Source organism: Ailuropoda melanoleuca, chromosome 2, assembly GCF_002007445.2.
Source record: "Ailuropoda melanoleuca isolate Jingjing chromosome 2, ASM200744v2, whole genome shotgun sequence".
NCBI lineage: Eukaryota > Metazoa > Chordata > Mammalia > Carnivora > Ursidae > Ailuropoda > Ailuropoda melanoleuca.
The window spans coordinates 167,041,710-167,054,677 of NC_048219.1; the positions used below are offsets into that span (position 1 = coordinate 167,041,710).

The 12,968-nt window shown below is 37.2% G+C and overlaps 2 protein-coding genes across 8 annotated transcripts in view; one reads left to right on the forward strand and one right to left on the reverse strand.

The window, feature by feature from the left end:
- Nucleotides 1–2,470, forward strand: part of FAM117B (family with sequence similarity 117 member B) — an 85,488-nt gene extending 83,018 nt beyond the window's left edge. Inside the window, exon 9 of the mRNA XM_034654974.1 lies at nucleotides 2,285–2,470. The gene's annotated coding sequence lies outside the window, so the exon portion shown is untranslated. The remainder of the gene's footprint in view (nucleotides 1–2,284) is intronic.
- Nucleotides 2,471–3,012: 542 nt separating this feature from the next.
- The window catches only part of ICA1L (islet cell autoantigen 1 like), a 74,753-nt gene continuing 64,797 nt past the window's right edge, over nucleotides 3,013–12,968 (reverse strand). For 4 of the 7 annotated variants that reach the window (XM_019799572.2, XM_034654977.1, XM_019799571.2 and 1 more), the window contains 2 exons: nucleotides 12,821–12,910; nucleotides 3,081–3,196 (listed from right to left, as the gene is read on the reverse strand). In XM_019799572.2, coding sequence (XP_019655131.2) covers nucleotides 3,081–3,196; nucleotides 12,821–12,910 — 206 coding nt within the window. Of the gene's footprint in view, nucleotides 3,197–12,820; nucleotides 12,911–12,968 lie in introns of all 7 variants that reach the window. The other 3 variants (XM_034654976.1, XM_002919126.4, XM_034654979.1) reach the window with 2 other exon arrangements.

A 12,968-nucleotide genomic window follows, 5' to 3' on the forward strand; every position in this document is an offset into this window, starting at 1 on the left:
GCAAATCAGGTTAAATACTGTGCTTACATTTCATTGGTTATTGTTTCTAAGCTCAAATTTTAATATTTGGTGGTTTGTATTTTGTTACTGAGTGTATTTACACAAAGAACACATTCTATTATTTCCCATATCTTATAACATCCCTTCTCTATGAAGTATGTTAAAAAGAATCAGTCTCACAAAGATATTAATTGCCTTGGTTTTATTTTCATTCTGTGTTATCTGTATCAATTCAAACTACCTTTTTACTACTGTGGCCCTGAGGTAAAACTCAAATTTTTGAATAGGTTAACAATAACTGGATTTGTACTGAATACTTTAGGAAATCGACTTTTTTGTTTTATGCCATTTTATAATCTTTAGTAAAAGAGGCTCAGAAAAATAGAGCACAAACTTCCTTTGTTCTTGTGCTGTAAGACCTCTGCATTTCCAGATGGTCTATAGTTATGTGAAATAAATATCCATAGTTGAAATACACTGAATTTCTTGTGCAAATACTGAAACCTATTTTTTTTTAAATACAGTTCGTTTCTAACCATACCAGAACTATGTTTTACATTAATTAATGAAAGATTTCAAAAAATACAAAGTCACACCAATTTGATCTTAATATGCCCTGGTAGTCCTGTCTCACTTGTAAAGTGGTCATAAGAAAGATCAGACGAATTTTAGTTCTTCTGGGGCTTTTCTAAGGTTAAATGCACTCTTACTTGGTATTAAAAAGTAGGAGATATTATTTTCCCCCATTTAATATAAAAACATCCATTTACTTTGAAAGAGTTCTCAGCCTACCTTTGGTTCAGGTTAATTAATTTATTTCTTATTGAATGCTTGATCTGGATTTAGACAAATAACAACTGATCACCTTTCTGTTCTGTGTTTATCATGTCTTTCCTTTACTCCCTAGTGAACAAACGGTTTGTTTCCTTTATTAGCAGTTTAGGCATAATATAGCCAGGTTTCTGTTTCTGGCCTCTAAATAACTGAATTTCAAATAATTAATCTTGAAAAAATATGGTTACCTTCATTTTAATAACAAAGTTTTGAATGTGCTCTTCAAAAAGGGACTTGTTAGATCTGCTGAAATTATAACTGAACTTGTTAAGACAGTTAATGTTGCTTTTGGATTAAATGGGCAACTACATACTCAGAGAAGAAATGTTAAGAAAAAAAAATTTTTTTTGAGGACTTCTGTTCTTTGGAAATTGAGGGCAATGTGAATACATTGATAGTCTGGGATTCAGGCTTCTGGCTTGGAAAGATCAGTGGTTTTCCTCTGTGTTCAGATGTCTTTGTTTATTCGAGATAACAGGAACTACTTTGCATGCATGTGAAGGAGATAGATATACAAGTATTTTTGAAGTATTCAAAGTTGAAAGCACAGAGTCACCAAAGGTACAGAATTTAGATTGTGATTATGAATCACAACCCTTGGTGATTGAATCTCCTGGAGAATTTCACTGAATAAAAAGCAAGAGATAAAAAATGCTTCTGACTGAAAGGATAACCAAATAAAGAAATGGGAATAAGCATGAAAAGACTACATCACCTTTTCCTGAGTCCATGTTTCTGATCCTCAGATAAGGTCTTTCCAGCCTGTGCGGTCCTGCCCCACACCAGTGATTGCCTAGAGAGCTCGGGGGCAGTTCTGCTTGTAGCCAGGCCAGAGTGCTCTGCATGGAGCTGGACTGCACTTTGCCCACTCTGGTGCGTTCCCAAAACATGTTCTTCTATTTACAGTGACTCAGACATTACGAGCCATTCTCTTGTAAACAATGAATAAGCTTGTTTAAAACTAGGAGCACATGGAAACTGCTGTGAACACCTTAGTCAAAATATTCCCTTACGGAGATGTAATTGACCAGATGACAAAAATAAGGCACCTGGAGAACTACCTCAAATCCGAAGGTGGGCAAGAAAAAAGAGCAGGAAATTAATTAAGTGGTATGTATATCCAGTAGCTATGGGTTCATTGGCTTACACTAACTTCCCTCCAGTAAAGGTAGGTTTTTCCTCAGTAATCATAAAGAGCTTCAGATGATGTCACCCACAGAAAGGGAAAAAAAGAAAAATAAGACCCTTTCTGATTGATCATGTAGAGCCTTCTATGACTGCCAGAAAAGTAATCTGCATTAAATCATGTCAAGAAATAGGTTATAAGTGTAAAGATATGTACAAGGATAAGCTTAGAATTTTTCCATCATTCATATAGAAGTTTCTGGGTAATTTCAGGAATACTATTGCCAGTTGCTCAGGGATTGTCCTCCCCTTGCTTTCTTTTCAGAAAGAATTTGAATACTGTCCATTATGGTAGCAACGTGTGAAAAACCAGGCCTGAAGACACCTGTACAATGTCTTGAATATTACTGGACATTCTTATGGTTTAGGAAATGGGTTTATGAATTTCTGCAGGGGATAGATTTAGCAAACAATTCATCCTGCTACTTTCCCATGAAAACTCAATAATGGAATTGAGGGGTGTCCATGATTTTCTATGAAGAAAAAAAACTAAGTAATATTACATTTTGGCCTCCAAGTGGAGAAAAGCACCAAGTTTCTCTGTGATTTCATTAAAGCAATCGTACTCTACTTTTCTAACTAAAGACAAAACTGTCTGGTTCTAGTGCTATTTTCCACAACAGAAAACTCCCCCTGCTATGGTTTTATTTAAAAACCAACCCCAAATCACAACCCAATTTACATGCTGTCTTTATCCACATACAGAATTCTCACAGCCAGCAAGGCAACTTACACGTAAAAGGCTTTCCAAAGAAATAAGCCCAATTCCTTATTTACAGAAGTATTTCTAGCTATTATTTTGAAATAAATTTTGGTATCTATTTCAGACTCAATGGTTCATAATATTTGCCACATATCAACAACTGCAAATCCAAGATATTAAAGAAATACTTAATCTATTCAAATGTAGTCCTTACCATCTCTTTAAAGTTGGCTGAAAAGTGTTAGATTCACAAACACGATGCTTTTGTGTATGGGTTTCAATATAAACTCCTTTCCACAAAGGCAATATGTTGTAAAACTGATGTCTCAAGGCCACTGAAGGGACGACATAATTTCAGTCAAGCATTAAGAAGTTCATCATCTGAGTGTCCAATAGCATCTGGGTTTGAAAGTGGATCCAAGTCTGCAAATAGATTGAACCAGGCTGACATGTCTTGGTTACCACTGTTGGGAGCTATTAAAGAAGAAAAAACACATTGAAGAGTCTCAGGTTTTTAAAATCTCATTACTGTACCATTTTTAATTTTTTTAAATGCCATATACTTCTACTTTGTTCTCTTGTGATGCTGGCTTTTATTTTTATTTATTTATAAGATTTCATTTATTTGAAAGAGAACACAAATGGGGGCAGAGGGAGGGGCACTGGAAGAGGTAGAAGCAGACTCCCCGTTGAGCAGGGAGCCTTGATCCCAGGACCCTGGGATCATGACCTGAGCCAAAGGCAGACACTTAACCGACTGAGCCACCCAGGCATCCCATTTACGTGATTTTAAAGTGGATCCTTCTTGGGACACCCGGGTGGCTCAGTCGTTGGGCATCTGCCTTCGGCTCAGGGCATGATCCCGGGGTCCTGGGATTGAGCCCTGCATTGGGCTCCGTGCTCCGCTGGGAACCTGCTTCTTCCTCTCCCACTCCCCCTGCTTGTGTTTCCTCTCTTTCTGGCTGTCTCTCTCTGTCAAATAAATAAATAAAATCTTTAAAAAATAAAGTGGATCCTTCTTTTGAATAAAAAAATTAAGACAACTGGTAAGAATAAACTACCAATTATATCTCCTTGATACTTTTTTAAAAGATTTTATTTATTTGAGAGAGCACAAGCAAGATGAGGGGCAGAGGGAGAAAACGACTCCCCACTGAGCAGGGAGCCCGATTCAGGGCTCAATCCCAGGACTCCAGGATCATGACCTGAGCTGAAGACAGACGCTTAACTGAGCCACCCAGGTGCCCCTCCTTGATAATTTTGAAAAGCTAATAATGCAGGTACCTTGTGCTTTGCTGAGGCCCTTCTATGTAAGTAATTTTATGTTGCTCTGAGAAATGATTAAAAGTGAACAGGCAGGCAATAATAGTCTTAGAAACACAATTTATAGAAGTCTCTCAGGTAAGGTTTAAAATTAAAAGTAACCTGTGTTCCTACAAAGTAGGAACATTACATTTGTAAACTTGGTGTTTAAAAATCTGTATTTATTATAAAATATTAAACATGGGAAGGAAGAAAATCCTTCTATCACATTAACATACCCAACAGTTCTCATTTTGGTTTACAGTTGTTTCCTTTGTCTTTTCCATGTGTATTTTACAAATTTTTGATATATATTTTATGGAGTGGATTGTCTTAGATACAACTTCCTGTTAACCAACTCCCTCTCACCTCCCTGTGGAGACTGGAAAATCACTGTATTGATGATAGTCTATAGGCTGCACTGTGGCAAAGATTTCAAGGATACACATTTAGGCTGAAGCTGAAATTAGTAAAAGAATGCACAGAGACACAGTGAGTCATCTCAGAAGGTTAGGCTCTTAAGGGTTGAGGGGTCCAGTAGCAGTGCTGAGACCCAGGAGACAATCTAAAGACCTTGATATGAGATGAGAGACACAGGGGCAGAGAATGGAAGGCAGTCATACTCAGAAGAATCTAAGGCAACCCTCTTTTATAAACACGGTTTCCCACTTTTTACAGGTCAGAGGGCTGTAGTTTAGACTGTGGGGATTCCAAGCCTTAAAGATCAGGGAGAGTGAAAGGCTTCCATGTGTGTCCACTTCTGTTTCTAGGAACCCCAAGTTAGTGATACCTACACAAGTTGTGGCCTTGAGTTCTTAGCACACTACCTATTAGTAAGTAATATGGGCAAGTCATTTAACCTCACAGGCTCTTATTTCTTCATCTTATTTCTTCATAAGTAATAATCATTTATCATTAAACCAGGGTATCTGAGAGAGAATGGGAGGCCTATTAATAATTGTGCTGGGGGCGCCTGGGTGGCTTAGTTGGTTAAGCATCTCTTGATTTTGGCTCAGGTGATGATCTCATCAGGCTTGTGAGATGGAGCCCTGCATCAAGCTCCATTTTCAGCAGGGAGTCTGCTTCTCTCCCTCTTCCTCTCCTTCTGCCCCCACCCCCGCAACCTGCCATGCTCACTTGCTTTCTCTCTCACAATAAATAAAATCTTTTCTAAAAATGATGCTGGAAGAAGCAAGAAAAATCTGAAACAACCTGACCTTACACCTAAAGGAGCTGGAAAATGAACAATCAAAACCCCAAACCAGTAGAAGGAAATAATAAAGATTAGACTAGAAATTAACAAAACAGAAACCAAAAAAACAATAAAATTTTGGTCAATCAAATCAGGAGCTGGTTCTTTGAAAAGATCACAAAATTGATAAGCCTTTGGCCAGACTTACCAAAGAACTCAAAATCAGAAATTAAAGAGGAAGGATTCTGAGAGAACATTATGAAAAATTATATGCCAATGAACTGGACAACCTAGAAGAAATGGATAAATTTGTAAAAATGTATAATCTCCCAAAACTGAATCAGGAAGAAATAGGAAATTTGAACAGACCAATTCCTAGACATGAAACTGAATCAGTAATTTAAAAAAAAAAAAATCCCAACAAACATAAAGTCCAGGATCAGATGCCTTCACTTGCAGATTCTACCAAACATTTAAGGAAGAGTTACAACCTATTCTTCTCAAACTGTTCCAAAAAATACAAGAGGAAGGGAATCTTCCAAATTCACTATATGAAGCCAGCATTACCCTAATACCAAAACCAGATAAAGACATCACCAAAAAAAGAGAACTACAGGCCATTATCTCTGATGAACACAGATGCAAAAATCTTCAAAAAATACTGGCCCTAGCCACAGCAATTAGACAACATAAAGAAATAAAAGGCATCCAAATTGTTAAGGAAGAAGTAAAATTTTCACTGTTTACAGATGACATGATATATACGTAGAAATTCTGAAAGACTCTACACCAAAAAAACTGCTAGAACTGATAAATTCAATAAGGTTGAAGGATACAAAATCAATGAATAGAAATCCGTTGCATTTCTATATCTAATAATGAAGCAGCAAAATGAAATTAAGAAAATCCCATTTACAATTGCACTAAAAATAATAAAATACTCAGGAATAAACCTAACCAAGGAGGTCAAAGACCTGTACTCTGAAAACTATAGAACACTGATAGAAGAAACTGAAGAGGACACAAACAAATGGAAAGATATCCCATGTTCAAATACTGTTAAATGTCCATACTACCCAAAGCAACCTACAGATTTAATGCAATCCCTATCAAAACAGCAACAGCATTTTCACAGAACTTTGAGCAAATAATGCTAAAGTTTGTATGCAGTCACCAAAGACCCTGAATAGCCAAAGCAATCTTGAAAAAGAACAAAACTGGAGGTATCACAATCCCAGATTTCAAGATATATTACAAAGCTAGTAATCAAAACAGTAATCGAAGTAATCAAAACAGTATGGTACAAAAAAAAACCAAAACAGTATGGTACTGGCACAATAAACACATAGATCAGTGGAACAGAATAGAGAACCCAGAAATAAACCCACAATCATACGGTCCATAATGACAAAGGAGGCAAGAATATGCAATGGGAAAAAGTCTCTTCAACAGTGTTGGGAAACTGGACAAATTTCTTACACCATCCACACAAATGAACTCAAAATGGATTAAAGACCTAAATGTGAGACCTAAAGCAATAAAAATCCTAGGAGAGAGCACAGGCAGTAATTTCTCTGACATTGGTCAAAGCAACTTCTTTCTAGACAGGCCTCCTGAGGCAAGAGAAACAAAAGCAAATATAAACTATTGGGGCTACATCAAAAACTTCTGCACAGCAAACAATCAACAAAAGACAACCTACTGAATGGAATAAGATATGTGTCAATGAAACATCTGATAAAGGGTTCATATCCAGAATATATAAAAAACTTAACACCCAAAAAACAAAGAATCCAATTAAAAATGGGTAGAAGACAAGAACGGACATTTCTCCAATGAAGACATCCAGATGGCCAACAGACACAAGAAGAGATGCTCAGCATCACTCATCATCAGAGAAATGCAAATCAAAACCACAATGAGGTATCACCTCACACCTGTCAGAATGGCGAAAATCAAAAATACAAGAAACAAGTGTTGGCGAGGCTGTAGAGAAAAAGGAACTCTTGGACACTGTTGGTGGGAATGCAAACTGGTACAGCCATTGTGGAAAACAGTGTGGAGGTTCCTCAAAAAATTAGAAATAGAATTAGCATGTGATCCAATAATTCTACTACCAGATATGTACCCAAAGAGTATGAAAACACTAAACTGAAAAGATATATGCACTCTTATGTTTCCTGCAGCATTATCTGCAATAGCCAAAGTGTGGAAACAGTCCAAATGTCCATCAGTAAATGAATGGATAAAGAAGATGTGATATGTACACACACACACACACACACACACACACACGAATATTACTCGGCTATAAAAAAGAATGAAATCTTGGGGCACCGGGTGGCTCAGTCGGTTAAGTGTTTGCCTTCGGCTAAGGTCATGATACCAGGGTACTGGAATCGATCCCCGTGTTGGGCTCCCTGCTCAGTGGAGAGCCTGCTTCTCCCTCTCCCTTTGCCCCCCCTCGCGCTCTCTCTCTCTTGCTGTCTCTCTCTCTTGCTCTACCTCAAATAAATAAAATCTTTAAAACAAACAAGAAGAATGAAATCTTGCCACTTGCAACAACACTGATGGATCTAGAGGGCATAATTCTAGGTGAAATAAGTCAGTGAAAGGTAAATACCATATAATTTTACTCACTGTAGAATTTAAGAAATTAAAACAAATGAGCAAAGGAAAAAAGGCACAGAGAAAATAACAGACTCTTAAATATAGAGAACTGGTGGTTACCAGAGGGAGCGTGTGGGGGGCGGATGAGTGAAAAGGTGAAGGGGATTACGAGTACACTTAGCATGATGAGCACTGTATCTTGTATGGAAGTGTTGAATCACTATATTATACACCTCGAACTAATATAACACCGTATGTTGACTATACTGGAATTTTTTTTAAAGTAACAAAAAATAGTTATACTGGAAGAATAGGTGTCAACAAGGATATGTCATTCCTGTGGTCATTCCAGTAATACCTGACCTTCTTGGTGCAGCTTTGGAGAGGTTCTGATGAGTATATGAAAATCCTACAGCATTTTACAAATGTGGGATGGTTTTATATTCATCTGTCACAATGGAAAATGAAGGTCTTAGTTACATTATTTTCATGGGGGCTCTCCTTGTGTACACTTTTCTTGCCTCCAGAAATTCTTAGGGAACAAATAGCAAATGAATTATACTGAAATGTAATAATAGATGTATAGAAAAAAAAAGAGCCTAAATAACTGTTACTAGCTTTCATAAAGTAAAAGCAACTGTAAACAGTATCAGTTCAAGAAGAACAAGAGCACTCCTTAGAAGCCACCCTTGTGACACCCTTCCAGTCACTGTCCACACCCCACCCAGCCAACACTGAGATAAATCCCAGCAGCAGTGTTGTGACAACATTGTTTCTATATTTTGGTCAACAAACGGATGCATTTCTCTTGGGTATACACTTAGGAGTGGAAATGCTTTGTCTTATGTGTTATATGTACGTAGGTTCAGTTTTAGTAGAAATTGCTAAACAGTTTTCCAAGCGGTGATGCGAATCTGCACTCCCGCTAGCAGTGTCTGGGTTCCTCCACATCCTTGTCATCACATGGAATTTTCTATTTTTCATTTAAACCATTATGGTAGGTGGATAATGGAACTGCATATTGGTTTTAAATTGCATTTCCTTAATGATTAATGAAGTGGGGTAATGAATTTGGGGGGGTAGTGAATTTTAAAGTTGTTAAGAATTTCAATTTTTATTAAAATTCTCAGGCTTAATTTTATTAAATTAAAGCCTCAATGATTATAGGCAAATAGCAGCTTTCCCAATACTTCTATTTCCCAATACTTCTTTCCCAAATTTCACTTATGAAATTTATTTTATACTCTCTATTTTAAATGATTAAACACACATTTAGTTTTAGTGGATTTTAGAAAAGAAAATTATAAATAGGCTGAATCCCAAAGGGATGGCTGTACTCTGAATCGGCTAGTGTGAATCTGTGATTTGCTTGGAGTTGATGGATTTGCCAATTGGTTATCCCAGAGTACTGGAAAGAATAGAATTCCAAGAGTCTACAGTGATACGTATCAACAAATAAAATATGAGGGACAAGAGAAAGCTGTTCCATATAGAATGTCAACTAATAAATGTAGAAGGAATGAGGAAAGAGAAAACCAACATTTGGCAACAACCATAGTAATAAGTATTTCATGCAAAGAATTATCAATGAATGCTAAATTAGTGGGTAAAACTTCGATGGAAACAAGCCATTTACACAGTTTTAAAATATTTTCCTACAAGATATTACAAAGGGAAAAATACAGTAGTAATTTTATAGTGCAGTCACCTGGGAGACGCTATCTTAGCCAACTGATCAAAGTTAACATCACATGCAATGGGACAATTCAGACATCGTGTGCCTCCTGATATTAAGAAGGCACAACATCACTCCTGTTATGCTAGTCCTGCCAAAATCCCTAACCTGAATCTGATTATGAAAAAACATCAGATAAACCCAACTTGAGGAATATACAAAATAAATGGCCTCTATGCTATAGAGAAGTCAAAATGATGAAAGACAAAGATTAAGGAACCATTACAGAATAAAAGCAATTAAAGAGATATGACTCTAAATGCAACGTGGGATACTGGATTGGATCCTGCATTAGGAAAAAAAACGCTTTTACTTTTTATGACAAAAGGAAAAAAACAAAACCGCGGGCTCCTTATTGGTTAAGCGCCTGCCTTCAGCTCAGGTCATGATCCCAGAGTCCCAGGATTTAGCCTCAGTTGGTTAAGCTCCTGCCTTCAGCTCAGGTCATGATCCCAGAGTCCCAGGATTTAGCCTGTAGTCAGGCTCCCTGCTCACTGGGAAGTCTGCTTCTTCCTGTCCCTCTGCTGCTCCCCCTGCTTGTGCTCTCTCTCTGTGTCAAATAAATAAATAAAATCTTTTTTAAAAAATGTGAATCATGGAACATAAGAAATAGCAGGGAGATCGGTAGGAGAAGGAAGGGAAGAATGAAGGGGGGTAAACAGAAGGGGGAATGAACCACAAGAGACTATGGACTCTGGGAAACAAACTGAGGGCTTCAGAGGGGAGGGGGATGAGGGATTGGGATAGGCTGGTGATGGGTATTAAGGAGGGCACGTATTGCATGGAGCACTGGGTGTTATACACAAACAATGAATCATGGAACACTACATCAAAAACTAAGGATGTACTCTATGGTGACTAACATAATAAAAAACTTAAAAATAAAAGATAATAAATTTTAAAAATGTGAATCCATACAGATAATACATAAATGGGGAAGAAGAGAGGTCTTTTGTTTACAGCAAATTACTGAGGGCTGGCAGAAGAAGTGAACTGTATGGCAAGTGAATTATATGTCAATAAGGCTATTTAAAATTGTGATCAAATAGCAAAGTAGGTTTTTAAAAAGGTAGTATATGCATACAAGGAATATTATTAAACCTTAAAAGGGAGAAAATCCTGTCACACGCGACAACATGGATGAACTGTGAGGACATTAAACTAAATGAAATAAGCCAGTCATGAAAAGACAAATACGGTATGAGGTACTAGAACAGTCAAATTCATAGAAACAGAAACTATAATGGTGGTTAGCAGAGGAAGGGGAAAGAGGATTTGTTTAATGGGTATAAAGTTTCAGATTTGCAAAATGAGAAAGCTCTGGAGATCTGTTTCACAACACTATGCATATACTTAACATTACTGAACTCTTCACTGAAAAATGGTTAAGGTGGCAAATTTTGTTACATGTTTTCTACTATAATAAAAATGTGGAGGGGGTGCTGTGGTGAGAAAATCATTGTTTTTCACCACCCATCATAGTAAAGACTGAATCAGGCCAAAAGCAACACTGGATGCTAAATCTAAGTAGAAATTCTGATGACGAGCTGTGCACAAAGTGTCTCCTCATGGACTGCTTAGCAATTGCAAGAGAGGATAAAATAACACAAAATAGTAATTATTTAGGAGAAAAACTGGACAGCACTTTGGATGGGTGGTCAAAATTAACATTATCTGTGAGGGAGAAATGGACAGCATCAACTTTCAGATATGAAACCCTGAGACAGGAGTGTCAGAGGTGCAGTCCTCCAGGTAATAATGAAGAACCTGAATTTAATCACAATAAAATTCAGATAAAACTAAAATAAGGAACGTTCCATTAAAAATAAAGAACAGTGGAGCAGAGGCACTATACTCTATTAAAACGCCCATGTTCAAAAAAATCAAAGAAAAGCTGTAGAAATGTTTCAGATCAAACGAGGCTAAAGAGACATGGCAACTGCATACAAGACCCCAGACTTGCTGTCCAGAGGTAGAAAGTGCTGTAAGGAATATTACTGGGTCAGCTCACAAAATTGAAATAAAATACATGGTAGATTATGGAAAAAGTATTATGTTAATATTAAATTTCCTGAAGTTTACAACCATACTGTGGTTATACAAGAGAATATAACAGTTCTTAGGAAATACAAACAAGTATTTTGGGGTAAGTGGTCATGATGTATGTAACTCACCCTCAAGTGGTTCAGAATAAAATAACACATGCATTACACACATACACACATCTACATAAAGCAAAATACTAACACTATATGAATCTCCATAAAGTGTATACAGGTGTTCTTTGTGCTGTTTTCACTTACGCAACACTTCTGTACGTTTGAAATTCCTTCCAATTAAAAATTTTTAAAAAACCAACATCAACGACTAAGATTATTATGTATCTAAAATCCTGACAGAGTGTCTGTTTTCTGTGCTTACCCACCATGGTAATTACAACATGGACCAGTTCGGCAGATAGCAATATAGTGAGTACTCAATAAATGTTAGCAGTTACTATGTGCCAGGCCCTTTGCTAAATGCCTGAATGCACTGTTTGTCAATAGACATCTTGTAATAAAAGAATACCTTCTATCCCTAATGGTATTATCCATTGCCAACAAACCTTAACACAAAATATAAAAAATTAAAGCACATAATTTAGTTTACTGTGACAAGCTCACAAGTGCTATTCAATTTTTTCCATGATGAGGGATGGCCAGGTATAACTTACATTTTATTTACTTAAAGATTTTACTTATTATTTTTTAAAAAGATTTTCTTTATTTTTCAGACAGAGAGAGAGCATAAGCAGGGGGAGTGGCAGGCAGAGGGAGAAGCAGATTCCCCACTAAGCAGGGAGCCTGAAGTGGGACTCAATCCCAGGAGCCTGGGATCATGACCTGAGCCCAAGGCAGAGGCTTAATTGACGGAGCCACATAGGTGTCCCTATTTGAGGGAGAGAGTGAGTGAGCAAGAGCACACACAAGTGGGGAGAGGGGCAGAAGGACAGGAAGAGAATCTCCAGCAGACTCCCCACTGAGAGCAGAGCCTGATTTAGCGTTTGATCTCATAACCTGAGATCACGACCTGAGCCGAAATCAAGAGTTGGATGCTTAACCAACTGAGCCACCCAGGTGCCCCTATAACTTTCATTTTAATTTATTATTAACAAAATATTTCTCTGGACAATATGAGGCAAACACTATATGATCCTTTATGAAATTTATCTGAATTCAATTGTTAATATGATGGCAAATAATATAAGTAAATAACTTACACTTTGTTAATTTCTTTGGACTCTGTGGAGGCACTGGCTGGTTTTCAGTGTGTGAAAGAGGAACTTCTAATCCCCCTTGGGAGGCCCAGCCTGGGGAGGGAAGTAAGGAATTATCCATTGTTAGTCAAGTAGGAAGCAGTATCAGAAA